Here is a 27611-nt window from a genome sequence, read left to right on the forward strand (position 1 = left end):
GGAAGCTGGGGTCCACGGGGGCCTTCGGGGGCAGAGGGCAGGCAGGCGTGGGGACAGACCCCGGAGGGCAGGAGCCGGTGCCGCCGCCCCTCCGCCGGCGCCTGCGCGTTGCGGCCCAGCTCCCCGCTTAACCCCGTCCCACCGCTCGAGTTTTCAAATTTGAAACCTGCTTCTTTTCCCGCCCGAACGTGTGGACCAGCGGCGGGAGAGGGCGGGGCGGAGCGCCAGCCAATAGGGCATCAGAGGCTCCTCGACCCCGCCCCGAGGATGACGACAGCGAGCCTTGAGAAGCCATGGGCGAATGGGCGAGCTGCGGCCGGCGGGCCCCGCCCCCGCGGCGCCCACGTGTAGGGGCTGGGCCCGGGGCTTCCAGGGGACCACCTGGTCCCCAAAGCGCCGTGCAAAGTGCGGGGCTAGTCACTAGCACTGGGCTGGAAGCTGAGATCAAAGACGCCAATGAGCCGGCGTGGGTGGATGAGTGAGGCGGGCAAGAAGCAGCACCCATCAGCCTGAGGGTTCGCTCCAGGGCCAGGCTTGGAGCCGGCGCCCTTACCTGCCCCTGGAGAGTCTGAGACCACTCGGGGCGGGGCGGCTGCCGGAGGTTGGGCTGTGGCTCCGTGGCGGGTTCCAGAGGGGCGGAGCCAAGGGCTGGGCGTTCCCGCGGGCGGGGCTTCCCGGGGGCGGGGCGGGCCCCTGTGTTTGTTGCACCGTGTCAGTTACTTTGAAACAAAAGTGCTGCAGCCGCTGCTCCAGCCCGCACCCTAGGCCAGCCCGCTGACTGCTGTCGCCGACATGGAACCCGTGGCCAGCAACATCCAGGTCCTGCTGCAGGCGGCCGAGTTCCTGGAGCGCCGTGAGAGAGGTGAGGAAGAACCCTTGGCTGGATTCCGGGCGGCGACCTCGCTGACACGGGCCTGGACTGGACCTGGCTCCTAGCTGGAAGGATGCACTGCCCTAGGACAGTAATCCCGGGGCGCCTCGCCCTCAACTCGAGAGGAGTCCCTGGGCGGTTAGAGCAGGGAGGGGTGGGGGAAATGGTCCTGGCGCCAAAAGCCTTTCCTTGACCGTGCTGTGCCTGGGGCTCCCGCTGGGACCAGGTCCAGCCCCAGCCTGACGCGGGCGGGGGCTCTCTCTGGCAGAGGCCGAGCATGGTTATGCGTCCCTGTGCCCGCATCGCAGTCCGGGCCCCATCCACAGGAGGAAGAAGCGACCACCCCAGGCTCCTGGCGCGCAGGACAGCGGGCGGTGAGGAGGCCCAGGGCGGCGGGAGTCGGGGTGGGGGTGGGCGCCGCCCCCGGTCGGGCCCTCCTCTGCCCACTTGTTTGCATCTTTTGGGTCAGGTGTCCTGCTCCAGGAAGCGTTCAGACCCCTCCTGCCATCTCCCCACTCTCCAAACACACTCACACCTTTCTATTCATTCAAGGACTATTTCTTGAGCACCTCTAGATGTGCCAGGAACTGCGAACAGCAATTGGGGTCCCGCTTCCACTCGCACTCCCGCACTCCACACATCAGGCCACTCACCTCCTCCACTGGCTTCCTCCTTTTCTCTCCTCTCCCCCAGTCCTTTGCATATGCTGTTCCCTCCTATCTGAATGCCTCTCCCTCCACTACCGGCTTGGGAAACACCTATTTCTGCATTTAGCTGTCACCTCTGTCTGGGAAGCCCTTCCTGACCAGCTGGCAGGGCCTTGTTAGGACCTCCGTACCCACCTGGGCAGGCTTCTGTTAAGCATTGGCTGCATGTGTCTTTGACTCCCCTCGCCCTGCCAGGGGACTCGTGTCTGAGGCCAGCATGAGGTCTCCACAGGGGACTTGTTTGGGGTAGACATCTGTAGTGGCTCTTGAGCCACTGGGGGCCCTGGGATTGGGGCCTGGACAGTAGCTGATTGCCCTTCACCCCATCCTCTCTGGCGTTGGCAGGTCTGTGCACAATGAACTGGAGAAGCGCAGGTGAGTCCCACTCCTGCCCTGACAGCGCCAGCCCCTAGGGGCCACCGCCCACTGACCTTCCCTCCCCTGCCATTCCTGTGGCCAGCAAGGTGGGGCTGGCACTGCCCTCCAGACCTCTTCCCCACAGGAGGGCCCAGTTGAAGCGGTGCCTAGAGCGGCTGAAGCAGCAGATGCCCCTGGGGGCCGACTGCGCCCGATACACCACACTGAGCCTGCTGCGCCGCGCCAGGATGCACATCCAGGTGAGGCCCCTTGCTGCGCCCGGACTGGCTTGCCCTGGTGTATGGAGGGATGTGCTATGGAGGGGCTGGTGGGACTGGGGAACGAGGCCTGAAGTCAGAGCTCAAGAACTGTGTGACTTGGGACAGCTCTCTGAGTTTTTACTTTCCAGATCCATTAATGGGAAGAAAAGCAGACAATAACTCAGAGGGTTGTTGAGGCTTAAATGAGTTCACTCTATAAATGTTCACTGTTGCTGTTGCAGCTGTTATCACTTAGATCCCAGCTGTGAGACCTTGGGCAAGTCCCTTAGCCTGTCTGGACTAACCTTACCTCCTGTTTGAGGGGAGAGGATGGCTGTTGAATTCTGTGATGGGATGTATGTGGGGGTCCTCGGGACTGTAGAGGGTTGGTCCTTGCTCTCCCCCTCTCCCTTTCAAGGCCTCCTGTTATGGGCAGTCTATCCTGGTGCCACCTGGGAGGCAACTCCAGAGACAGGAGGGGAAAGGACTGCGAAGACGCCAGTCGCTGGTCCTCCCGGGGCCGCTCTGCTGCTGCTGCTGAGCTCAGCGCCCCCTGGTGGACAGGAGTGGATGTGCTGAATAAACGCCCAGGTGGCCCAGGCCATGGCAGAAGTGGCCTTGGAGACCACAGGACTTTTCCTGCCCTCCAGAGGAATACATGGAGGCACAGCTAGGCTGAGGGCCAGCAAGTCGCACAGCTGATGGGAGGCAGATTCAGGAACCATGCCCAGTTCCCTGGCTTGCATTATCTCCGACAAGTGTTTTTTGGGCACTGGTTCCGCTAGGCCCTATTCTAGGCACTGGGGGCTGTGGCACACATAGACCTATGTGCTGTCAGTAAATAAAGCCACAGCTGTGGTAACAACTGCACTGCCCCCCGGTGTCTGTTTTGACCATCTTTGTGGCTGAATAACACTCTGGTTGGGTAATGGCCCAGTTTCTCGCACGAGCTTGCCTGGCCTGGTTCTCGGATGGATGATGTGTGTCAGGGGCTCGCTGGCCTGTGGGCAGGACCTGGGGGTGCTCTTTCTCTGGGGCTCCATCACCCCCATCCTGGGTTAATTCACCGGCCTCCTCCCAGCCTTCCTGTTTCCTGTTTTGCCTCCCCCAGGCTGTCTTCTACTTTGCTCTAGAATGATCTCTGTAGCACACAGGCCCATCTCCTGCTGAAAACTTGCCCGTCGCCCCTGACAGGACAAAGCCTCTGCTCCTTACTTCCTGTGAAACTCAAGGCCCTTCATAACCCAGGACTTGTCAGTAGGCTGCTCTTTTGGCCTCATCTCTCCCCATGCCCCACAGAAGCTGAACACTCCATGCTCTCCTCAGGCTCCCTCTGCTCTGCCTTGACGTTTCTTCCTCCCTGTGTTTGCCTCCACAGCTCTTACTCATATTTCTATGCCCAGTTCAAACGCCCCCATGGCCCAATTCTCCCCTTCTTGTTGAATGACTGAATGTAAGCTTCCGCCCACTGAGGGCTCTGCCTGGGAGAGCCCTTGGCCTTCCACTCCTTGGAACTTCAGGGCTGCCAGAGCTTGGCAGGAGGTAGGGGGATGGGAGGGAAGGTGTTAACGCCTTCACACTCTCGCTCTTGCAAGGATTGTGACCAGGAGTACAAACTGGTAGCCTTTGTTTGTTCAGTAGTTTTCTAAAAATTTAAATTAGTTGTCAACCCCTCAAAAGACATTTGACATGAAAAATCTGACTTTCCAGCTAGTTTCTTGTAAAGAAATGGGAGGCCGGGTGCAGTGGCTTACACCTGTAATCCCAACACTTTACAAGGCCGAGATAGGCGGATACCTGAGGTCAGGAGTTTGAGACCAGCCTGACCAACATGGTGAAACCCCGTCTCTACTAAAAATACAAAAATTAGCTGGGTGTGGTGGCGGGCCCCTGTAGTCCCAGCTACTTGTGAGGCTGAGACGGGAATTGCTTGAACCTAAGAGGCAAAGGTTGTGGTGAGCCGAGATTGTGCCATTGCACTCCAGCCCGGGCGACAGGGCAAGACTCTGTCTCAAAAAAAAAAAAACAAAACAAAACAAAAAAACGGGGAGACCTGGTAGTACCAGGCCTGTTTCCCATGACGGCACATGCCTGGCACCTGAGCCAGAGTGTACACGCAGCAATGTGCTCTGCCCCCAGTTCCCGCCACTGGACACCACAGCCCCCCAATCCTTTATCCTTGACTACACTCCCCCCACCCCCAATCTAGGCAGCACCCTCACAGGACGTGTGCATGGCAGGAAAGGGGCTGGCTTTCTGGAGTGTGGGGAAAAGAAAGAGAGATCAGCCTGTTACTGTGTGTATATAGAAAGAAGTAGACATAAGAGACTCCATTTTGTTCTTTGTTCTGTATTTGAGATACTGTTCATCTGTGACCCTACCCCCAACCTTGTCCTTGCAAGAGACATGTGCTGCGGTGACTCAAGGTTGAAGGGATTTTGGGTTGTGCAGGATGTGTCTTTGTTAAACAAGTGCCTGAAGGCAGCTTGCTGGGTAAAAGTCATCACCATTCTCTTAATTTCAACTACTCAAGGACACGTACACAGCCAAAGGTCGCAGGGACCTCTGCCTAGGAAAGCTAGGTGTTGTCTAAGGTTTCTCCCCATGTGATAGACTGAAACAATGCTACTAAAAGGTTTATGGAGATGTTTGCATATGCATCTCAAGGCATAGCATTTTCCTTTAAACTTATTCATGTCTCAGAGGTTTTGTTCATATGTCTTACTGCCGATTTCCTCTTTTTCTTTGATCCTATTGTCCTGCCACTCCCCTGTCTTTAAGATGGTAAAGATAATTATCAATAAATACTAAGGGAACTGAGAGACCGGTGCCGGCGTGGGTCCTCTGTAAGCTGAGCGCCGGTCCCCTGGGCCCCCGCTTCTCTTTCTCTATACTTTGTCTGTGTGTCTTATTTCTTCTCTCAAGTCTCTCGTTCCACCTTACGAGAAACACCCACAGGTGTGGAGGGGCAGGCCACCCCTTCATGGAGGATATGGGTACAGCCCTCTGGGGCCTCACCTGCCTGGAGTGGGCGTTGGCCCTGTGGCCGTGGCCTGGTACTTACTGGTGTTGGGCTGCAGCCCGAGCCCCACGCCACTAACCCCAGCCCCTTGCTCCTTTGGGATCTGCAGAAGCTGGAGGATCAGGAGCAGCGGGCCCGGCAGCTCAAGGAGAGGCTGCGCAGCAAGCAGCAGAACCTGCAGCAGCAGCTGGAGCAGCTCCGGGGGCTGGCAGGGGCGGCTGAGCGGGAGCGGCTGCGGACGGACAGCCTGGACTCCTCAGGCCTCTCCTCTGAGCGCTCTGACTCAGACCAAGGTGAGTGCCCCGAGGCTGAGGGGTTGTGTGGCCCTCGGGGCAAGCCAGGTCTTCTGATTGGACCCCTCCCCGCGCAGAGGAGCTGGAGGTGGATGTGGAGAGCCTGGTGTTTGGGGGTGAGGCCGAGCTGCTGCGGGGCTTCGTCGCCGGCCAGGAGCACAGCTACTCGCACGGTGGCGGCGCCTGGCTATGATGTTCCTCACCCAGGGGTGGCCTCTCTGCCCTCTGCTTGCGCCAGGCCCACCTGCCAGGCAGGAGCTCTTCCCAAGCCTTTAGGGCTGCTTGGAGTCACCTGTTGGAATGGACTAAAAGGACCCTTGTGTGGGAACAGGTGCTCCCCAAACACCCTGCTGCTGGCTGCCAGGCAGGCCCTCTGGAAGGGGAAGGGGCAGGACTCATCAGGACCTCCCTGGACCCCTGCAGGGCAGGCAGCTTGGGCCTGAGCCCAAGCACTTGGCTCTGCTGCCCTCAAGGGGACAGGAAGCTTCTTGGGCCTCTTCCCTTCCTGGACAAGGCCCCCTGGCCTTTGCCTCACATAAACTGTACAGTATTTTCATTAAAAGCCTCTTTCATAACTTCCTGTCCATAGTCTTGCCTGATGAAAATGGGGGAACTCCCAACCACAGACCCACTGGAAGAGGAAATAAGATCAGTTCCCATCGCTGACACTGCTGGCCGTGCCAGGCAGTGCACTTAATCCTCACAACTCGGAGGCAGGCTGTTCTGTCTCCACTTCACGGATGGTGGAAATGAGGCTGAGTGACGTGACTTACCTGAGGTCCAAAAACAGTGGAATCAAGATTCAAACCAAAGCCTTCCGACTCCAGAGCTGGGGCTGACTGAATTCAATAAGTATTTATTGAGTGTCTATTATGTGCTAGATATTGAGACACTTCAGAGAACAAAACCAAAAGCCCTGGCCTCGTGGGGCTTACAGTCTAGCACTTACCGCCAGTTAACCTGCAGGCTACCTGGAGCCCCGGGCAAGTCACCGCACCTCTGTGCCTCGGTCCTCAGCTGCCCCATGGGAGAATAAGCAGACCTGGCACAGATGTGAATCATGTGCCTTGCTGTCCTGCAGATGCCAAACTGCCTCCCCACAACCCACCACCCAGACAGCAGATAGGGCTGGAAGCTGATTTTGAATGATAAAGTACAATGGAGGGAGGGCAGAGGGGCTAAGCCTAGCTGTCTGGGGTACTGCGGTGCTGGTGGGCTGGCTACACAAACTGCTGCTGCTGCTGCTGCTTCTTGGTGGCTGCCTTGCTGGCAAGGTCCTTGGCCTTCTCTGTAGCTGCCAGTGCCGTCTCCTTTGCCTTCTCCTTGGCTTCCTTGGCTGTCTCAACAAGTGTTTTGGAAGGCGCCTCGCCTGTCGTGAAGGGCAGGCGGCTGGCTTCAGAGGATGTCTGAAAGACCAACCTCATTTCCCTCCCCCATGCCACTGACCTCCCCTGGGCCAGGCTCCACTAAAAAGGTGGTATTCACCCTCCTCCCACCCCCAGTACAGACAAGAAGTCCCAGCCCAGAGCAGGGCAGTGACTGACCCAGACTCCACACCTGCTAGGCTGAATGAGCCTCGCCCTACGAGGAACCTCCACATACCCAGAAACTCACCTTGTAGCTTCGCCAAGATATATTCAAAACCCTTCATAGTCTTGGTCACATTACTTTTGAATCGGGCAAGACCAAATTCCTGCCATAAGATGAGAAGGGGAAGGATACTGAGTTGCCCACTGACCCCAGCCCAGCCCCAATACCGAAAGCACTGGGTCCCAGAGCCCCAACATCCCCAACAACACTGCTCACCTGGACAGCTCTGGAGACACCAAATAAACTAGAGGAGACCCAGGCTTCCCGGCGGATTTCGGTCCAGCCACTGTTGTCAGAGTTCACACAGTAAACACATCGTTCCTCCACCACCTATGCAGAGAGGCCAACCACAACCGTGGAAGAGTCTTTCATTTTGCCAACTTGCACATAAATTTGACTCCCTGTCTCTCTTTTTTTTTTGAGACGGAGTTTCGCTCTGCCGCCCAGGCTGGAGTGCAGTGGCCGGATCTCAGCTCACTGCAAGCTCCGCCTCCCGGGTTCACGCCATTCTCCTGCCCCAGCCTCCTGAGTAGCTGGGACTACAGGCGCCCGGCTAGTTTTTTGTATTTTTTAGTAGAGACGGGGTTTCACTGTGTCAGCCAGGATGGTCTCGATCTCCTGACCTCGTGATCCACCCGTCTCCGCCTCCCAAAGTGCTGGGATTACAGGCTTGAGCCACCGCGCCCGGCCAACTCCCTGTCTCTTTTCATGAGACGAAGCAATACAATGAAAATCCATTCCTTCCCCTGATTGCACCACCAAGTGGCACTGACAGAGCACAAAGCCATAAATAAGGTCATTTTGCTCTCGAAAACTTCTCTTCTGACCCTTAAAACTGAAGGCAAAAGGTCTCTTAAGATCAACGAAGGGCCTTCCAGCCCATCCTGCTCCTGGATTTTGTTTTATGCATCTATACACATGCAGTGTTTTAGTCGCCTTCCACCGACTGCAGCTCTGGAGCTTCCTGACAGTCCAAATAAAAACACTGGCCAGGCACTGTGGCTCCCGCCCGTAATCTTAGCACCCTGGGAGGCTGCGGCAGGCGGATCACTTGAGGTCAGGAGTTCCAGACCAGCCTGGCCAACATGGTGAAACCTTGTCTGTACTAAAAATACAAAAATTAGCCAGGCGTGGTGGTGTGCGCCTGTAAACCCAGCTCCTCAAGAGGCTAAGGCACGAGAATTGCTTGAACCTGGGAGGTGGCGGTGGCACTGAGGTGAGATCATGCCATTGCACTCCAACCTGGGCGACAGAGTGAGACTCTGTCACCAGAAAAAAAACCAAAAAAAAGAAAAAAAAAAAAAAGAAACAAAGAAAAGCACTCCCTCCCCCACTCAGCATCACTCCTGTGAGTCCAACACATATCTGTGCCGTATACCCGATGGGAACGACAACGAAGTAAGATAGGTACCCCTCCCCTACTGTATGAATGAGTCAAAGGACAGGTCCAGAGAGGATGACCAGCTGAAAAGAAGAAAATCTGAGGTCATACTCTACAGCTGTCAACCCTCAGTAACCCAGACCTGCCTCAGACCACAAAAGCTCCCTTATGGCTCTCTAGCCACATGTATCTGAGGAGCTATCTGGCTGGGAGGGGAGAAGGGGAGGTGCAGAATCACAGCAGGAGGCGTCTCACCATCAGCCGGGCGTGGTTGATGTTCCAGGTGAAGGTGGTCATGGTCTGATTCTGTGGGTCCACAATAGAGTCCTCCAGGATGTACACCGAGTGAGCAACATTGGCAGGAAACAGTCGCTCGGCCCAGCGGGGCATCCTGTTGGTCTTGGTCAGGAGTCGCCGGGACAGCAATTTCTGGTCAGGGGTCACCTCCCGGTGTACTATGTCTTCCGTCAAGACATGTTTGCTGTGTCAGGGTGAAGGTGACCCTCAGGAGCCTGCCCCTAAGAGATTGCCCGAGGGGATTCCCATTTGGAGTCTCCGGGCCTAGAGAGGCCACGCCTTCCTGTAACCTTGCAGGGTGGTAACTGCTATGGTTCAGACCAGAGTCAAGGGCCCATCCCAGGGCAAATTCCAATTCCCGCCATCTGACTGACCTGGATTCCTGCCTTCTAGCAGCAATGGACCTCATGATTTATTGCACCCCAGGAAAGCGCCATGGGCAGAGGAACAGGATTTCCAATCCCAAGATCCCTCCCAACTCCCATACTGCCGCCTCTTCTTGTCTCACCACACTGAGAAAAGAATCTTACACTAAAGCCTCAAGCAAACCACCGCCCAGGCCCAACCTCCCTTCAGGACCTTGCAGGCCTGGCCTGGCCGCTGCCCCAATAAGGTCTACGTAGGATTCGATGTCGAGTCCTTCCTGGTCCCATTACTTGGGGATTACCCATACTTCGATCTCCAAATAGCGAGATGGCGAAGTTTTGCTCTTCCAAATACCACGTACCTATAGGGATTCGGGTACCGCTGCCAGAAGGCGGCGAATACTTGGTCCCAGGAACTCCGGAGCACGCTCTGGCCCAGGAAATACTTCACCATCGTCCCGGCCGGAGCGGGCTCAGCACCCGCGCAGCATCAGGGGTGCGGAGCCTGGGAGGCACGCGGGGGCCGGGCCGGGCCGGGGCTCGGCGCACACCCGCCGCCAGGCTCGTAGCTCAATCACCACCGCACCGCGCCCAAGCAGCTGCTGCCGCCGCCGCCATAAGTTGTCCGGCCGCGCGCTACTTCCGGCGCAGTCACACTGTAGCAACCGCTTCCGGCGCCCGCGCCACGTGACCTTGCGGCCCCGCCCCCTCGCCCTCTCACCCCCCTCCCGCGGGAGTCGCGGCGCTGCGGGTAGGAGCCGGGTTGCAGGAGACCCCGGGTTCGGTTGGGATTCCCAGCCAGAACGGAGCTTAAGCCGGGCAGGCGAGCGAATGACGGAGTAGCGAGCTGCACGGCGGCGTGCTGCGCTGTTGAGGACGCTGTCCCGCGCGCTCCCAGGCCGCCCCGGGGTTTGGGGTCTTCGAAAGATAATCGGCGCCCGGAGCCGAACAGCGGGGGCACACTGGGCGCTGCCGAAGTGCAAGGCCACGGCCAGAGCTCGAGCTCGACGCGCTGTCTCGAGTCGTAGGTTGGCGCCGTTTGGGGTCGGGGTCTGAGGCTTGGGCGCTGCCTGGGCCGAGCGGAGATCGGGGTTTGCCTCCCGTCCCCGCTCAGGACCCTGACGTGGCTGAAGCGGCCCCGGGAGCATGAGCGGGCAGCGCGTGGACGTCAAGGTGGTGATGCTGGGCAAGGAGTACGTGGGCAAGACAAGCCTGGTGGAGCGCTACGTGCACGACCGCTTTCTGGTGGGGCCCTATCAGAATGTGAGTGCACCCGGAGGGGCCAGGCGCGGTGGGCGGAGGGGTGGGGGGGCGGTAATCTGCACCTATGGCTCGGATCTCTTCCCTCTCGTTGCAGACCATCGGGGCCGCCTTCGTGGCCAAGGTGATGTCGGTCGGAGACCGGACTGTGACATTAGGTATTTGGGTAAGTCCCCTGGGCATCTATTCTTGGGAGACTCATTCCTGAGGAGGTGTAGGTCCTTCCTATTACTGGTTGATTTGTGGCCTCATAGACCCGTTTCCTTATCTGAAATAGCGGGTTCTGGAGAACATGGCCTTAAGTTTGACTCAAGCCTTACTCTTTAGGACACAGCAGGCTCTGAGCGCTATGAGGCCATGAGTAGAATCTACTATCGGGGTGCCAAGGCTGCCATCGTTTGCTATGGTAAGGGCGGAGGGGGGGTCTGGCCTGTCCCACAAGAAGAGATGGGTGCCAGGCTAGCCAGAGAACAGCCCTTGACCAGTTGGTTGTGTCTCCTGCATGCCGCACACCAAGACCTCACAGACAGCAGCAGCTTTGAGCGAGCCAAGTTCTGGGTGAAGGAACTGCGCAGCCTAGAGGAGGTAGGCGAACAGACCTCACTAGAAGACTAGGGGCTGGGGTTCTGTTGGTCTGTGGGGGTGACCCTTGTCTTCTGTCTCAGGGCTGCCAAATCTACCTTTGTGGCACCAAGAGTGACCTGCTGGAAGAAGACCGGAGGCGTCGACGTGTGGACTTCCATGACGTCCAGGACTATGCAGACAGTAGCTGCTCCTCAGCCCTTTGGGGGGGTGGGAGTGTGTGGCTGTCTGGGTGGATCACAGAAAATAGGGACTGCCTTGGCTGCCAGGGGAAGGTGCTCTAGGAGGTCTTCCTGGCCTCCTTGAACTGTGGGGTCCAGAAGACTGCCTGAACTGCTACCCCTCCCTTTTGTCTGTTTATCTAATTCTCAGGTATGAGGCTTTAGTCACTTCTCTTTACAGATATCAAAGCTCAGCTCTTTGAAACATCCAGCAAGACAGGCCAGAGTGTGGGTGAGTGCTGTGCTGGGGCCTCACGGCAGGAACACACAGGGGCACCAGAGGAAGCTGAATAGGGCACAGAGGGCTGGGTCACTGGGAGATCCCAGGGCTTCTGGCATTGGGCCCTCACTGATCATCATTTTTCCTGCCAGACGAGCTCTTCCAGAAAGTGGCAGAGGATTACGTCAGTGTGGCTGCCTTCCAGGTGATGACAGGTGTGTGCTTCCCCAGCCTTTATGGAGACTTACTCTAGGCCCACAGCATCTAGCCCCTTTCCTGAGTTACCTGATCCCAACAGAATGGTGCTGAGCTGCCACCTCTCTCTTTGACAGAGGACAAGGGCGTGGATCTGGGCCAGAAGCCAAACCCCTACTTCTACAGCTGTTGTCATCACTGAGTCAGCACTCACCTGGCCTGGGGGAATTAAAGGAATTCCCCAGAAGGGCTGGACCCAGCTCCTTTCTGGGCTTGGGTAGTCAAATGTCTGAGCTACCCCAGGTCCTCATGTCAGCAGAGGTGGCGCCTGCCTGTGCTGGCCCATGGAACGGAGACAGCATTGGGCTGACTGTGGGCATGAGGAGGGATAAGGGCTGATCTGGACCCCAGGCTTCTGCCCTGGACAGCACTTGTGTCTGCAGATTATTTAAGTGGCTTCTGATCTGTAAATAAAATGAATGCACTGTGAATCACACCCAGCCCCTTTCCCTGCTGTGTGGATTGGGTGTCAAGACACCTAGTTCTTTCTGGGGCCACCTGGCTGGCCTCACTGCTTATATTAAGGCTTCTCCCAACTCTCATTTTCCTTTGGAAAACAAGACTTTTCTCCCCAGGGTTACTGAGATACTGGGGCTGGGGTAGTACAAAGCTCACAATTCCTTCTGAGTGCTGAAGACAGTGCATGAGTTGCTTCAAAATAAAAGGGTCAAGCATTCCTGCTTCAGACAGGTTGGTCTGACTGGCTCTACTGCATCTGTCATGTTTGGGACCGTATGTCAGACCTGTGACTCAGGTTCTGAACTTCCCAGTGATATCCTACAGTGTGGTTTAATGGTAGGAAAGTTCTAAGTTCTGTAAGCCAGAAAGGTCTAATGGATCCAGATTTGGTTCCAGTTCAGCTGCTAATTTATTTATTTATTTTATTTTATTTTATTTTTTTTTTTTTTGAGACGGAGTCTCGCTCTGTCGCCCAGGCTGGAGTGCAGTGGCCGATCTCAGCTCACTGCAAGCTCCATCTCCCGGGTTCACGCCATTCTCCTGCCTCAGCCCCCTGAGTAGCTGGGACTACAGGCGCCCGCCACCGCGCCCGGCTAGTTTTTTGTATTTTTTAGTAGAGACGGGGTTTCACCATGTTAGCCAGGATGGTCTCGATCTCCTGACCTCGTGATCCGCCCCTCTCGGCCTCCCAAAGTGCTAGGATTACAGGCTTGAGCCACCGCGCCCGGCCGATAGCTGCTAATTTAGACTTAAACTCTCACCTTGAGTTTCTCATCTGTAAAATAAGGTGACTCCTATGTAGCCCAAGCATTGTGAAGTGAAGAGTAATTCTAGTACTAAATGTTCTTCCCAATCTTCCCAAGCACTTTTTGCTGAAAGGGCAGGAAGTTCAGGACTAGGTCACAAAGGGAAGCAAACTCCCAAGTTTTCCCCAAAGTCTTAAGCCTTGAAGATCCAGATATTTCTGAGGAATCAGGTGTTATTCTAAACAGGGCTGACACTTGCTGTTCAACCAGAAGGAAATTTATTGCAGCCCTTTCCGGTATGGAGGGTGTGGCCCCAGGCCAGGGGCTTTGCCTTACAGTTTATCCTCTGCCTCTGCTTTCCTGCCTTTATTTAGGCCTGGGCTGAGTCCTCCGCAGTGGCCAAAAACTGCCTTGGAAGACTGTATAACTTAGCCAACATGGACAGACTCACTCAGAAAGTGCTTTGGTTCCACTTCCTTTTTAAAAACCAATTCCTCAAACTGCCCTTCCTTCATGAGTGATGGGGCTTCCTGTGGAGGCAGACTGAAACTGACACCAGCCACTCCCAACAGGAGAGAAAGAGGCTTGGGCAGCCCTGTGGCTGCTGGGAGGAAACACACTACTCCCATGACGTGCATAGGTAGGGCTTAGCTCCACAGTATCCCTGCCCCCACTGCACAGGGTACTATCTCAGGCTGGCTTCTGCTCTCACCCCAAACAATCCTCCCTCCTGTTAGACTACAACTCCCCACAGCCAATAAAACAAAACACAGGGCAAGGGCCATATATGAGTAAAGTTAAACTTTACTTTACAGTAAATTTTTTTCTATATACAAAGAATTACAGTACATGTTTATGGGGACTCCTAACACAGGGCTCCCCTCTTTTTCACTAGGAGTTTCACTTACAGCTGACAATCTATGGGGGCGGGGGGGGGGGGCAAAAAAACAATGATGGACCTTGGCTGATCCCCCCGACCCCTTTCTTAACAATATAGATAGATGTCTATCAGCTTGCCTCTCTGCCAAGACCTAGGAGGCGGCTCTGCCATGAGCTGCTGTGTGCTGCCCTCCCCACCTTCAGCACACTCATCTACACACACACAGGTAGCACCCACCTCGATGAGACCGCCTTGCTCTGGCCTGCCCCAACCCTGGAAGTTGAAAACACCAGAACCACTTATTTCTGCTTCTACTCTCTGTGCCCATCTCTTGTCCACAAAACTTCGCTTAACTTCCAGGACCTTACACCTGAAGCCCCACAATAACCTGGTGTTTTGAAGGTCATGGGAAACCAGCTCTAGAGAAGGAACCACATAAGCAGAAACAGCGCATGTTAAACTCGAAACACTTCTTCCGAGGTTGTGGATTTCTAGTTTAATTATTTCCACTTCCTTAGAAAATATTACCCTTAATCTTCATAAGCAGTAGAGGTGCTTCCGTGAGTGGAAGAGGTAGAGAGGGGCAGAAGGGAGCTGAGGAAGACCCAACAACCAGAGCTCTCTAACAACCTGTTCCAGGCAGTGTGGACGGAGGCTATGGACAAGGTGGCCCCAGCCCTGAGAAACTCAATGGCCACCTTCACCTGGATACAGGATCTCTTCCACCTCTGGATTGCACTGGGCCACTCCAGGGTTGGGTGCAGGCTTCACTGAGGATCTTCCTTCTCCCCACTTTTAACAAAGCCTCAAAGCAACTTTTCTACATAAAATCTCCTCCCAAACAGGAACCCGGGTTTCTTGAGCTGCCAGTCCCTCAACCCTTGGCAGTGCTTGTTTATACCGTGAAATTAGCACCATCATTACATTTTTTGTGTGTGTACAAAACAATGATCTATTCTTATTTCAATTTACACTATAGCAGCCTCTGGCCCTGTTGCACTGGCCCTAGGAAGCTCAGCTGAGAACTAACTGGTCATAGCCAATGACAGCCTCCCACAGCAGCTACCAAGCAGTGACCTGGAATGTCTACACATGGAACCGCTCAAATGAGACTCAGCAAAAAAGGGGCTGGAGGCAGCTCCTTCTCTGCCATGATCTCGGAGAGGCTGGGACACTGGGCTCCTCTAACCTGGCTGACAAACCCCAAGAGGATGACAGTATCATTTTTAAAACCTTAGGAAAATCTGCCTTATAGGAACTAAGGGTAAAACCTATCCAAGTTTCACACTGTCCTCATTACTCCCCATGGGGGAAGCTGCAAGGACCAAACTTTCTGCCATTCTGTTCTCAGGAGGCAACATTAGAATTACAACCTGGGAGTCCAGCTCCAGTGAGCAGACAGTGCCGAGCCTGGGAAGGATCAACAGGATGTTTCATGCCCTGACCATAGTGTGGGGTGAAGGATGTAAAGAATAAAATAACTATTTTCATCAATGCTAAAGATTTGGTTCAGAAGATGGTCAACACAGTGATTTAAGTCATCTCAAACTCAGTAACAGGGTAAAGCAGACATTTAAAAATGAGGATGTTTCTGTATCAATGACAGCTATTTTGCTATTAGACTGGGTTGGCTCCAGCAAGAGAAGCAAATGAGGCTTTGAATGTAAATTTCAACATTTTTCATAATCTTTTTCTGACTTAGCAGGGCTAGGAAATGTATTGGCTTTCTAGCTACCTATGGAGCATTTCAACCTTTGCCTTGTCCCTGGAAAAGGCTTCCTGGGGAGCTGGCTCCAAGGCAAACACTCTTGAGATCTCAATTTCCAAGCACATACCCAAATACCATCCTGCATAAGGACCAGAAGTTTTCTAAGATGAAAGATTTCCTTTTCACTCCAATTCACATCCCCTTGGAAAAGGGGTCCTATTACAAGTTTCAGGAGACGTCCCACAGGGCTGGCAAGGCCACTCCCTCCCCACCTTCATCCAAGAGTCACATTTCCTAACAGTTGTTCTGACTCTGCTTCTAATTGGATAGTGACTGCTTTCATGATTTTAACAACCTAGTATCAGATGCTGCTATTGGTGGGTCCAACAGATCAAATTTCTAGTTTCCAGTGGTTTTCCAGTTTCCATTCAATGGCCCTTGAAGGAAGCCGAGATGTCCATCCATTCAGATGAAGAACTGCTCCCCAAAATGGCTCAGAAGCTGTTTTCCCAGGCAGGTCTGGAATGAAGCCTCCAGTGAATGGCGGAGAATGGAAAGAACCAAAACAAAACCACAAAGCAGCCAATCATGGCCCCTTTCCCTTACTCCTTCCTGTCCTGTGAGACATCTAGCCTGCTGTCAAGTTGATTACCTACCAAAGCCTACTTTAGAGAAGCTACTTTAGGATCAAACTTCTCCACTGAAAATTTTTACATGGCCTGCACGCCCTCCCCCCCGCCCCACCCCAAATTCACAGTTTATTTCATGAAACAAAGAGCTACGGTAATTTAACACACAACATAGTGAAAGGAGACTCTGACAGTGCAGTGCAGATATCTTTTTCTGATCACAACTACAGATGACTGGAGAGAAAAGGGCACAGGACTGGCACCAAGCAAACCCTACTCATATGACCTAAAAGATTAGGGAAAGGGACCTACTAGCTGCAGTTATATACTTATTATTCTCACACATGATAAATACTTAATATAATGAACTTTAATGTTCTGGGTGAATTTCTTTAAAAATATCTTTTTCATGGTTTAAAATTCTTTTAAAAGAAAATAAGATGCTTTACGTTTTCTCTTCCTTTTGAACAAAGAGCTTTTCCTCTTTGATGATGTGGGAAGAGAGAGAGGATGAAAGGGGAGAACTAGGCAGGTGGAATTCACAGAGGAGATTCCGAGGTCTCAGTGAAATGCAGGGATAGGCCCCTAAATTCAGGACAGCCCTGCCCAGCCTCGTCCCTCTGCCTGAGTTCAAGTGTCTCAACCTCAGAGACAGACTTTGGGAAATAAAAGCAGGTTCTGTTTTTAATCTTTAGATAAAGCGCAAATGCTTCTATAATAACTACTGTTCCCACTGTGGAATTGATGGGAGTAACCTCAATAAGAACTTGAGGAAACTGGGACCAAATACGGAATCCTGTTGAGAACGTGAGAGCCATAACTAAGAGATAATGGCCAGGAGACGTTAGGGCCAGGGGATGGCCTGCTGGCTAAGTTGGCAAAGCAGAGAGGTAAACATGTTGGTCTAAGGACAAAGGAGGGGTAGGTAAGTGGGAGGAAACTAGCCAAACAGTACTTACTGTTGGCAGTCTGTGAGCTGGGTGAATGGTAGGGCAGGGTAGCACCAACAGATTTCCCAGCCCTTGGGCCCCAGCTCAGGGCAGCAGTAACAGATAATCAGCAGTTATTAGGAGTCATCTCTTAGCCTGGACGTTGCTCTAAACATCACCTCTCACCAGTCTTCAGGGAAGGGTTCTGGCTTGCCTTTGAGCTAAGTCAGCAGGCAGGTGCTCTCCATACAGAGCACAGCAATTCTCAGGGAGGTGAAGAAGAGGACTCCCTCCACTCAGGAGGGAAAAGGATCGGGGAAAAGAAGTTTCCCATCAGGAGCTGGTACTCTTCCTGAAGCTGGTGTGTCTAGCTCAGAGCTTGCCAGAGATTCCCTATGTCCACTGCCCGAGGCTCTGAAATCTGAAAGCACCTGAGTGTTTTAGGGAAACAGGGATGGGGTGGATTCATGTACAAAGAGAAAAATAGGTAGAAACAAAAGCAAAGAAAGAGAAGCTTGCCAAATGCCTTCTTCCACTGCTGGAAATCTACATTCGCACAGAGCCCAACTCCCCCTGACCACCTGCTCCTCCAAGGACTGATCTTCAGACTCTGCACAGCCCAGACAAACGCAGCAGCGGCTACCCCAGCCAACAGCCTCGCTTGGCCTCAATGCAGCACCCTTCCATCTATAGAGGAGACCTCTGTGAGTGTGCGTGCTTGCACACGCACCCATGCACATCCCAGCCAAGAGACACTTCCTCAACATAACCACTTCTGGTGCCACAAAGGACATTTCAAAATGAGTCTAAAACTCCAGAGCCCCTCAGAACTTCCTGTTACTTCCCGGTCAAAAGTTCCTGAAAGCCTTGGAATCCAGGCTCACAGGGATGAGGCCTGATTTACCTCTGTATCTCTCATCAGTGACTAGCACCCGGCCTAGAACACATGAATGCTCAGGAAATCGCCACTGATTTGAAAGAACACCATTTTCTCCCGAGGGTTCCTAGCCCCTCAGTGGGGGCTCTGTCTGGTTGGGGAAATCGCTTTGAGAGCCCCTATACCTTCCAACCTGACCAGCGGAATTGAATTCCATACTTGACTCCAGAGTGGACTTTTTATTTCACGATGACCATGTGGAAAAGTTGGGGGAAAGAGACCCAAGTCTGTCTGTCTCCTTGGTTGGGGCCCACTGGATTTTCAAACATGGTTCACACAACCATAAGCCCCCACTGGCTAATGTCACAAGAGTTCTGAGTGTTGGGATATGAGGAAAGAATAACAGTGGGAAAGTGTTGGGGGCAGATCTGGTTTTTCTTAAAGGGGGAAAGAAAGAAAAGATTTCCCCTCCCCAAATGGTACCCTGGGGGCATCTTGTTTGTTCATGTGACATTGATTGGTATTACTTCTGTTCTGATTCTGCACACTTGTGACTGGAAGGAGCCTGGTTAAGAGCTGGAAGTGTATTTTGCTCTGGTTTGGGGTCTTGCCCTCTTCCAAGAGACCAGCAAGTCTGTGCCAATGTCTGTGTGCTCCCAGGAGACCAGCAAGACTGTGCCAGTGTCTGTCCAGCCACTATGGGCCAGAGCCCTGCCCGTGATGAGGCTTTTCCCAGGGCCCAGGGACTTTGCTCTGTGGTTACCAACTTCTTTTCTTCAGTGGGGAGGGAGGCTGGGGCCTTCCCGAGAGACCTAAAGGACTGCCCACTCCTGGCGGCAAGTGCAGGTAGTTGCTGGCCTCCGACCATCTGCTTCGCCTGCTTCACCAGGCCCGGGACTTGGCTAAGAGGCCCTGGGGTCTGCTCAGTCCCTGCAGGAGCTCTTCCTGAGGCCTGAGTTGTTGGCTCATATAAAAAAGCCTTGGCAGGAGGCTGAGAAAGAAGTCTGGCCTGGGTGAATGATTTAACAGCTTGCCAGGGGTCCTCTGAATGGGCTGCTACTTTCCCAGATGTCTGAAGAGGATCTGACACACTGCCTTTCTCAACAGCTCTCGGCATATGCCCCAGACCTTTGCTGGCAGGCCATGAACTCGACTCCAACACTGGCATCTTCTCATCAGCCTGTGGTGTGACCTCATGAGGTGAAGCTGCCCGCTCCTTCTGGCGAGGAGTTAGGTCTATGAGATCCATCACCAAAGCAGCTCTATTTTTTGACTGAGTATTCTGGTCCACAGGCCTCAGTGCTTTTTCTTTAGCTACAAGGGTCTGGACCACAGCTGACAGTACTTTCTCAGGAGGCGGGAGTCTCTGGGACAAAGAGGCATGGGGTTTGTCAGGGGGCCTGTCTGAAGTCTGGGGTTTGGGACTGCTGGTAATGAGCAGTCTGTCTGGCGGCGGAAGTCTCAGGCCAGTGGGAACTGGGGTTTTCTCCAGTGACTGGGGCCTTGGGCTGGCAGCACCTATGGATTTATCCAGCCTTGGGTCAGCCGTCCCCAGAGGTCTTTCCAGTGGTTGGGACCTGACTGAGGGTGAGGAGCTTGGGCTGGTCACTGGAGAGGGTTTGTCGCTTAGCTGGGGTCTTGGTCCTGCCACTGCTGGTTGCCTGTCCAGTGGCCTCTGGCTGGAAACCAAGGATTGGGATTTGGTCCCTGACCCAGCAAGGTCTCTGACCTTATCTAAAGGTTGGGACCTGGAGTCAGTTCTCTCAAGAGGTCTTTCAGGTAGCAGTGGCCTCTGACAAGTCCCTGCCAGAGCTTTTTTGGAGAGCGACAGCGTCTGGTTGGTGTCAGCAGGAGGTTTATCTGACATTTTGGGTGCCTGAGCAGCCATTCCTGTTGATTGCTCTGCCAGGTGAGTGCTTGGCCCTGGAGGCAGCGGTACTGGGGGAGGCACATACTCACGGATCTCCCCAGGTTCCAGAGGATTGGGCCCACAGGGGTCATGTTCAGTACAAGACAGACGCCCATCCAGTTTGGAAATGAAAAGCATCCCTTCTCGATGCTGCTTACAAAAGGAGCTGGGGCACATCTCACAGAAGGAGGCTGCTTCCTTCCCACAGATGTCACACTGATGCCACGGACATTCCCATTTCCCTGAAAACACAGAAGTAAAACAAAAGTTTAGGAAAAAGGAGATATATATCACATGGGCCATGGCTATGCTACAGTCCGAACATGTGGATGATGACCTTCCTTCACACTGCCCCTGGTTCAGAGAGCTTATGCCACTCACCAGCCACCTCTTGCCCCAGAATTCCAGCTTCTTTTTCTGCACAGAATACATAAAGTAACAGCGAATTATCAAATAGCAACTACTATCAACTAAATATACAAGCAGAGGAGTAAATCGGTATTTCTATGACTATTTCCAGCAAGGAGGTGGGGAGCAGGGACAACATAAAGTTTCTTTTACGTGAAACTTAAGATATTACTTTCATATTTTTGCAATCTCCATTTGTACTATACAGCTTTGAAATAAGCAACTCAAAGAGAAATATCCTGGCTATTTAGATTCCTGCTTATTTGCTTATTAACAGTAATAGAAAAGATATAAAATTATGAAAAATGGAAGATTTACCTTTGTTCTAAGTCTTGAGACCAGCACAGCAGATTATATGTTGTTTACATGGAATCAGTAGAAAAGACCCAAAGCTGACCTAAGCTTTTACCTGCCTCCCCACATTTCATGAAACCTGAGTCTTGGACCAGGGACAGTGTTTCCACCTTCAAATCAACTACACCAGCTCCCACTCCTGGCACATAGGCAAGACTGGCTCGATCATAGCCTGTGCCAGTGACGACCCTGAGCAGTTGATTCTGAAACAATTCTACTTCCTGGAACTGACAGGTCAATGTGATGGCCTTGCCCTCATTCTATCTCAGTTTCTTTTACTTCATGACTCTGTCCAATATACACTGAAGGAAAGCCAATTTGGGGACAAATTCCTTTTACTTACACCCCAAAGTTCTTAACCTTCTGCAATTCTTGGAAGCAGGTCACTAGTAATGTATAATCTCCTCACCCTGGAACAGCTCCCCACTGGTTTCTCTTTTTTTGTCCATTAGAATAGACGGCATATCCAAATCCCTAAAATCCTCTAACCCTAAATCACTACTCAAAGGTTCTCAATTTCTTCAACTACAAATTTCCTGGGTACCACATCCACCTGAGCAGCTTTCTCACGTATTAACTGATACAACCACATCTCCTTTAGAGGAAAACAGTCTACTCTGCATGGGGGGAGACCACACTAGGCGTAGGGGAGCAAGGTAGAAAGTGCTAAAATGGTGGCAATCCATCTCTCAGTGACTAGAACCACCTAAAGGCTTTACTATGTCAATCTTTCTTTATCTAGAAAGGCAACATGATTGAATAGTCTTGGAGTAAAAAACCCAGCTCTCAATCCAGCTCCTGGATCTATGTGTGTGTGAAATGTCACTTCACCTATCCTAATTCTGTTTCTTCACATGCATTATGGAAGAAAACCAACCATTATGGGTTGCTAGGGGGATGAAATAACATAAATGTAAGTAAAGGACTTGAAACACAGCAAGTGCATTGCTGTTCCATTCTTCATAACTAAGAATTCTAAGCCTTTGTTTTCATTATTTCCAGAATGAGAAAATAGACCATACCCCTCAAAATTATGCATGGGAAGACCAAATGGCACTTTCTTCAAGGCTGATGCACATGGCATGAGACCCTGAGTATGATGGAGAGAATGGATTTTGGCACCAACCTGCTGGTCGCTTGGTCAGATTGAGACAGTCTGCATGGTAAACTTTTGGGCAGCCTGGCTTCTTGCAGGAGACGAGCTGGCCGGCATCACCACAACTAAAACACTCATCTTCCCGCTCCTTTGTGATTTCACCCTGGGTCCTGCGCTTCCCCTGTTGCTTCTTCTTGAATTTCTTTGACTTTTCTTCCGTGGCAATGGGTTGATTCTACAGGTCAGATATTGAACAGTCAGCATTCTGTCAACACATTAGTACCAATCTTAACCAGGTTAACTATCCTCTCTGAGCCTCATTCTCTTCTCTGGGAAAAGCGATTGTCATGAAGATAAAATGCAGGAAAGGTACCTGGTACATCACAGATACGTAGCAATAATTACCACTTTTGTATCAACTACTCCTGCCACCTGAACAAAACAGAAGACAAAAATCATTGTGTTTTTGCTGATACATAAGGCTGGTGTTAAATGTCATGTCTTTTATAAGTTTTATTAACTAATTAATTTATTTTTCGAGTCTTGCTCTGTTGCCTAGGCTGGAGTGCAATGGCGTGATCTGAGCTCACTGCAACCTCCGCCTGCTAGGTTCAAGCAATTCTCCTGCCTCAGCCTCCTGAGTAGCTGAGATTACAGGTGCCCGCTGCCACGCCTGGCTAATTTTTGTATTTTTAGTAAAGACTGGGTTTCAGCATGTTGGTCACGCTGGTCTCGAACTCCTGACTTCATGACCCGCCCGCTTTGGCCTCCTAAAGTGCTAGCATTACAGGTGTGAGCCACCACACCTGGCCAAAGTTTCACTTTTATATTTGTCTACTTCCAAAACTAAAGAAGACTTCTGTGTGTGTGTAAACATGCCTATTTCTCGTTCATTCAACAAAGCGTAACTGAACTTACTATGAGCAATGTGTTAAGACACAAAAAAGTTAATTCATGGTCCCTGCCGACAACAAGACTATGCATCAAGTCAAATTAGCTTCATGTGCACCACTCCTAAGACACACCCTGGAAGAGCCAGCAGATGTCCTCTCTTTGTTCCCTGCAGCCCACCCTTGGTCACCAAATCTTCTTATCACAATCTTCATTTTAACCCAGAAACATCTAGGACCAATCTGTAAGGCTTAATGGAGGTCCATCCTATTCTGACAGACCAGTGTCTACACTAAAAGCAAACAGTGATCTCTCATTTCTCAGTTTCTGCTCTAGCATCTACCTCTCACTGACTCCTGTGAAATGCTATCCTATGCAGACATCGAGGACGCAGAAACTGACATCTGCAGTACACTTAACACCACTAAGTATGGATTAAACTCAGTTACTATTTTAACTTATAGGAAACAAGTTAACAAATATCTCAAGGAACAATAACGTTAAACCAACAAAACTAAACAAAATCAAAATAAAACCCAATATAATATAGAGGTGATTCTCCTTATTTAACAAGATTTAAAAACGATCATTGAGTGATCTTCATTTTCACATTATTGATCAAAATTATTTACTCTTTTCTGGCCGGCCGCAGTGGCTCACGCCTGTAATCCCAGTACTTTGGGAGGCTGAGGCAGGTGTATCACCTGAGGTCAGGAGTTTGAGACCAGCCTGGCCAACATGGTGAAACCCTGTCTCCACTAAAAATACAAACAATTAGCCAGGTGTGGTGGCAGGCACCTGTAATCCCAGCTACTCGGGAGGCTGAGGCAGGAGAATCACTTGAACCTGGGAGGTGGAGGTTACAGTGAGCCGAGATCACACCATTGCACTTTAGCCTGGGCAACAGAGTGAGACTCCGTCTAAAAAAAAATTATTTACTCTTTTCTTACTGGCTTCTATGTTAATTTGCATTTTTCAGTTTTTAATGCTGAGCGTCACAATCAAAAAGGCATATGGAACATACTCAATTGAAGTCACTACATAGTTTATTTGCCATCAAAATTAAACTTCTATTTTCATGATGCTATTACTTATGATAGAGGAATCTTGAAGCATCCAGATGTTCATCTAGTATGTCCATCCATTATATAAAAAAATTAAGACAGTCACTAAAAATGATCAGCAAGGACTTAAAAAAAAATAATAATATGAGGGCCGGGCACGGTGGCTCATGCCTGTAATCCCAGCACTTTGGGAGGCTGAGGTGAGCAGATCACGAGTTTAGGAGATCGAGACCAACCTGGCTAACACGGTGAAACCCTGTCTCTACTAAAAATACAAAAAATTAGCCAGGAATGGTGGCGGGCCCCTGTAGTCCCAGCTACTCCGCAGGCTGAGGCAGGAGAATGGCGTGAACCCGGGAGGCGGAGCTTGCAGTGAGCCGAGATCACGCCACTGCACTCCAGCCTGGGTGATAGAGCGAGACTCCGTCTCAAAACAAAACAAAACAAAACAAAACAAAACAAAAAATAAATAAATAAGAAAAGGAGACTGCAGACATGGAAATGATACTTAACAGTTACAGAATTAGAATTCAATTATTCAGAAAGTACACAGTAAAAAAAACAGGAAGACATAACAATGCTTATACTTTGTTATAATGGTGAGATTAAGAGTGCTACTTTTATCTATGATGTTACACTACATTTCTGCAGATTTTTTGGTATCTTCAGAAAGAGGAAAAGTGAGAGAAAGACAGGGACACAGACACAGATAAACCGAGTCCATGTGGCTTATTAGGAGATGTGAGATCAAGACGAGGGAGGTAACTAACCTTCTTTATAAGGTCCTATTTCACAGCATTATTAGTTAGAAAAGTATCACCAATTAAACTCAGGTGGCGCAAAACACTTCAACAATATCCCCAAAAACCTCTTATGTAATTGAATTGATAGCTGAATGCTTAGTGAATTGCAAGTGGCCCTATTAACACCTATTCAATGTCATTAATTATTATTATTATTTTTTTTTTGAGAAAGAGTCTTGCTCTGTTGCCCAGACTAGAGTGCAGTGATGTGATAGATCACTGCAATCTCTGCCTCCTGGGTTCAAGGGATTCTCCTGCCTCAACCTCCTGAGTAGCTGGGACTACAGGCACATGCGACCACGGCCCAGCTAATTTTTCTATTCTTAGTAGAGATGGGGTTTCACCATGTTGGCCAGGCTGGTCTCGAACTCCTGACCTCAGGTGATCCGTCCACCTCGGCCTCCCAAAGTGCTAGGATTACAGGCATGAGCCACCATGCCTGGTTCAATGTCATTAATTTAAAGGAAATTTTTTCTTAAAATGAAGACTGCCCTAACACTGTTAGGGAGGGAGGACCGCACCACTAATCCCAAAGCAGAAGTCTGGAAGGGTGGTACCTTTGGCCTTACACCCAAGAAGCCACTGCAGTTCGGGGCTCCACATTTGCAAACAGTCTTTCCATTCCCAAGACATTCTAGGTTGTAGTTGAAGGTAAGTTCAGTGCCTGCATAAGAGACCGTGAAAATATTAATATCTGTGGTTTTAATTACATTATTTCTGTATTAATTACAAAGGATACCAACTCCCAAGAGAACAGATTAATTTTTAAAATAATTTTTTAAAGGATTTAGCTCTAATCCTATATTTTAATAAATTCTAATCTTATTAATAATCAGCTCATACAATTTAATAGAGAAAACTTAAATAACTTAACAAGTAATATTTAAGATAACTCTTCCTACAGAGGTGTTAATTACCTCAAGTTGTTTTTCATTTGTTTATTAACCATTCAGATTCAAAATATGTTAATTCATTACCAAAACAAACAAAAAACAACTTATCAATGTGTCAGGCCCTGGGAATACAAGTATGAGGAAAACTTGTTTATCTGTTCTCAGGTGAACACATGTTACCTGGCAGCACTCTGCAGAGGCATCTCAGTACAGAATAACACTAGAAATCTGTAGATTACAGACTGGTTGTACATCCAGTTATGTCACAGCCTTAGCAGGGTGATCTGAACCCTGAGCAGTCCATTTTAAAATGGAGAACTCTAACAAGCTTATTGAGACAATATGACATAATGCACATAGCAGTTAATATGTAAACTTTAAAAAAAGGTACTCAAATTAACAGACAAACTGTCTTCTTTCTGTCAAAGTCCATTATATCAAAATTGTGAGAGAAAATAAAATAAACATTCAAACTCAAAGCCCGTAACTAAAAGCCAGTTATGAGAGGCCTACCAAATCTAAGAATTTTATATAAATATGTAAAGAGGCTGCCTATCACAGGGGTAATAGTTTACAGTTACTGTATAAAGTAACCGCCATTCATATTAAAAACTGTCAACTCTTTAAGATTTTCCTTTGCAGACTGACATGCCTTTTATCAGTGAGACTGATATACATAGTTTTTCATCTAATGTTAAATGAAATCATTATTGTCATTATTTCTTTATTCAAGTATATTCAAAATACCAAGCAGCTAACTTAGGGGTTGTGCTGTAGGAATAGCAGAATTATTCATGGCCTGATGAGAGGCTCATGCCACAAGGAACGTGCAGGAACTGAGTGAGACTGACCAATGTAACAGGGTCATGTTTCTCATCTCATGACTGAACTTAACTGGATTAAATCTTTGGTGGTTCAATTCATGCTGGTTTTTTTTTTCCCCTTTTTTCTTTTTCTTTTTTTTTTTTTTTTGAGACGGAGTCTCGCTCTGTCGCCCAGGCTGGAGTGCAGTGGTGAGATCCCGGCTCACTGCAGCCTCTGCCTCCTGGGTTCAAGCTATTCTCCTGCCTCAGCCTCCTGAGTAGCTGGGACTACAGGCGCCTGCCACCACGCCTGGCTAGTTTTTGTATTTTCAGTAGAGATGGAGTTTCACCATGTTGGCCACGCTGGTCTCAAACTCCTGATCTAAAGTGACCCTCCCACCTCGGCTTCCCAAAGTGTTGGGATTATAGGCGTTAGCCACTGTGCCCAGCCCCACACTGTTTTCTCTTAATAAAAGATTTATGAATAGATAACTAAATTTTTGTAGATATGATGTGCTTATAATACAGCTCTACCTTATACATAGATAAAAGAAAGCAGGATACTTGCCGTAACTTGCTGCTCACCGACATATACTATGTAAGCATAATCACAGAGAGGCTAAATTAAATCGGAAAGTATAGTGCTCATAAAGTAAAAACAGTAATACCATTCTAGAAAAGAGTCCAATATGCAGCAATCCTTGATGGATCTTCAGTTACTAAGCATGGCAAAGGACATGAGAGAAGAGATAAACAAGAGTAAGGATGGGACACATGGGAGACAGTAAGCTGCAGGTATGTGAAGGGCCCAGGAAGTTGAATGAAGGCCTCAGCTCCAACAGGCACTCCGCCTGTCACTTAGCACATCCTGTCTCATTTTTCCCATCCTGAACCTATGCAGACTGAAAGCCAAGTGAGGAGAGGAACAAAGTCTGAGAATTTCAACACCAAGCTACCTGAGCTGATGAACAAGGAAAAAAAGAAGAGAAATTTGCGGCTAGACATGGCAGAGGAGGGCATTCCCATGGATATGAACTGCAGGTTCTAAGTAGAAGAATGGGACTATCAGCACTCAGCAGATATAGTAGAACTAAATCATGTGACTGATTTATTATACAGGAATGATATTTATATTGATTTAATATAGAGGAACCTCTCCACCCCTGGGGTGATTAGAGAGAAAAAGGGAGAAAAGAATGAGAGAGGTGTGACATCCAAGGATAAAAGTAACATAGGTATAATACCACCTACTTTACAGCACTTTTGCAAGGCTTAAATGAAATAATACGCTTAGAATTGTATCTGGTATTCCATATCATTTACTGAATTACTCCTGTTACAAAGAAGAAATCTAAACAATATACTCTGAAGCCACCCATTCCAAAAATTTGAAATAAATCAGCAACTAAAAACCAATCTCAAATAAGCAGAGTGCAGTACACAGTGATGCTCAAGTGTCCTTGGTGTCATCATGTAAAACA

General features: G+C 50.3%; 4 protein-coding genes across 15 annotated transcripts in view; 2 read left to right on the forward strand and 2 right to left on the reverse strand.

Annotated features, from left to right (window-relative positions):
- On the forward strand, positions 1-6085 carry MXD3 (MAX dimerization protein 3). Of its 2 annotated transcripts, XM_008015420.3 has the most exons (6): positions 23-862; positions 1140-1245; positions 1924-1953; positions 2081-2195; positions 5327-5510; positions 5588-6085. In XM_008015420.3, exons 1-6 carry the CDS (start codon positions 793-795, stop codon positions 5701-5703), a joined length of 621 nt encoding a protein of 206 aa, XP_008013611.1. In that variant the 5' UTR covers positions 23-792; the 3' UTR covers positions 5704-6085. The 2 variants fall into 2 exon arrangements, with proteins under 2 accessions (XP_008013610.1, XP_008013611.1); XM_008015419.3 differs by having other exon boundaries at positions 1-862; positions 5327-6085.
- Positions 6086-6340: 255 nt separating this feature from the next.
- On the reverse strand, positions 6341-10291 carry PRELID1 (PRELI domain containing 1). 2 transcript variants are annotated; one of them, XM_037992620.2, is made up of 5 exons: positions 9506-9796; positions 8737-8962; positions 7317-7430; positions 7125-7203; positions 6341-6879 (listed from the first exon to the last, which is right to left on the reverse strand). In XM_037992620.2, exons 1-5 carry the CDS (start codon positions 9595-9597, stop codon positions 6731-6733), a joined length of 660 nt encoding a protein of 219 aa, XP_037848548.1. In that variant the 5' UTR covers positions 9598-9796; the 3' UTR covers positions 6341-6730. The 2 variants fall into 2 exon arrangements, 1 of the variants encoding a protein (XP_037848548.1); XR_012090764.1 differs by lacking the exons at positions 6341-6879; positions 7125-7203; positions 7317-7430 and having other exon boundaries at positions 8893-8999; positions 9506-10291.
- Positions 10290-12117, forward strand: RAB24 (RAB24, member RAS oncogene family). Its single transcript, XM_008015414.3, has 8 exons — positions 10290-10406; positions 10501-10569; positions 10731-10809; positions 10921-10988; positions 11069-11168; positions 11388-11438; positions 11579-11641; positions 11759-12117. The coding sequence occupies exons 1-8, from the start codon at positions 10290-10292 to the stop codon at positions 11821-11823; spliced, it is 612 nt and encodes a 203-aa protein (XP_008013605.1). The 3' UTR covers positions 11824-12117.
- A 1553-nt stretch (positions 12118-13670) lies between these two features.
- NSD1 (nuclear receptor binding SET domain protein 1) overlaps positions 13671-27611 on the reverse strand; it is a 172729-nt gene continuing 158788 nt past the window's right edge. For all 10 annotated transcript variants that reach the window (XM_073010487.1, XM_073010485.1, XM_008015407.3 and 7 more), the window contains 3 exons: positions 24992-25098; positions 21707-21911; positions 13671-20060 (listed from right to left, as the gene is read on the reverse strand). In XM_073010487.1, the coding sequence (XP_072866588.1) occupies positions 18433-20060; positions 21707-21911; positions 24992-25098 (1940 nt within the window). In that variant the 3' untranslated portion in view covers positions 13671-18432. The remainder of the gene's footprint in view (positions 20061-21706; positions 21912-24991; positions 25099-27611) is intronic.

The sequence above is a fragment of the Chlorocebus sabaeus genome, chromosome 23 (genome assembly GCF_047675955.1).
Source record: "Chlorocebus sabaeus isolate Y175 chromosome 23, mChlSab1.0.hap1, whole genome shotgun sequence".
Taxonomy (NCBI): Eukaryota; Metazoa; Chordata; class Mammalia; order Primates; family Cercopithecidae; genus Chlorocebus; species Chlorocebus sabaeus.

What these genes read in the sequence shown, in the direction of transcription:
- MXD3 (XM_008015419.3), top strand. Translation starts at nt 793, where the DNA reads ATGGAACCCGTGGCCAGCAACATCCAGGTCCTGCTGCAGGCGGCCGAG. An exon ending in AATGAACTGGAGAAGCGCAG is followed by an intron (nt 1,954 to 2,080) that starts GTGAGTCCCACT and finishes TCTTCCCCACAG; the next exon opens with GAGGGCCCAGTTGAAGCGGT. An exon ending in GCGCCAGGATGCACATCCAG is followed by an intron (nt 2,196 to 5,326) that starts GTGAGGCCCCTT and finishes TGGGATCTGCAG; the next exon opens with AAGCTGGAGGATCAGGAGCA.
- PRELID1 (XM_037992620.2), bottom strand. Translation starts at nt 9,597, where the DNA reads ATGGTGAAGTATTTCCTGGGCCAGAGCGTGCTCCGGAGTTCCTGGGAC. An exon ending in GTGTCTCCAGAGCTGTCCAG is followed by an intron (nt 7,204 to 7,316) that starts GTGAGCAGTGTT and finishes ATCTTATGGCAG; the next exon opens with GAATTTGGTCTTGCCCGATT. An exon ending in TATCTTGGCGAAGCTACAAG is followed by an intron (nt 6,880 to 7,124) that starts GTGAGTTTCTGG and finishes CCTTCACGACAG; the next exon opens with GCGAGGCGCCTTCCAAAACA.
- RAB24 (XM_008015414.3), top strand. Translation starts at nt 10,290, where the DNA reads ATGAGCGGGCAGCGCGTGGACGTCAAGGTGGTGATGCTGGGCAAGGAG. An exon ending in TGGTGGGGCCCTATCAGAAT is followed by an intron (nt 10,407 to 10,500) that starts GTGAGTGCACCC and finishes CTCTCGTTGCAG; the next exon opens with ACCATCGGGGCCGCCTTCGT. An exon ending in AACTGCGCAGCCTAGAGGAG is followed by an intron (nt 10,989 to 11,068) that starts GTAGGCGAACAG and finishes CTTCTGTCTCAG; the next exon opens with GGCTGCCAAATCTACCTTTG.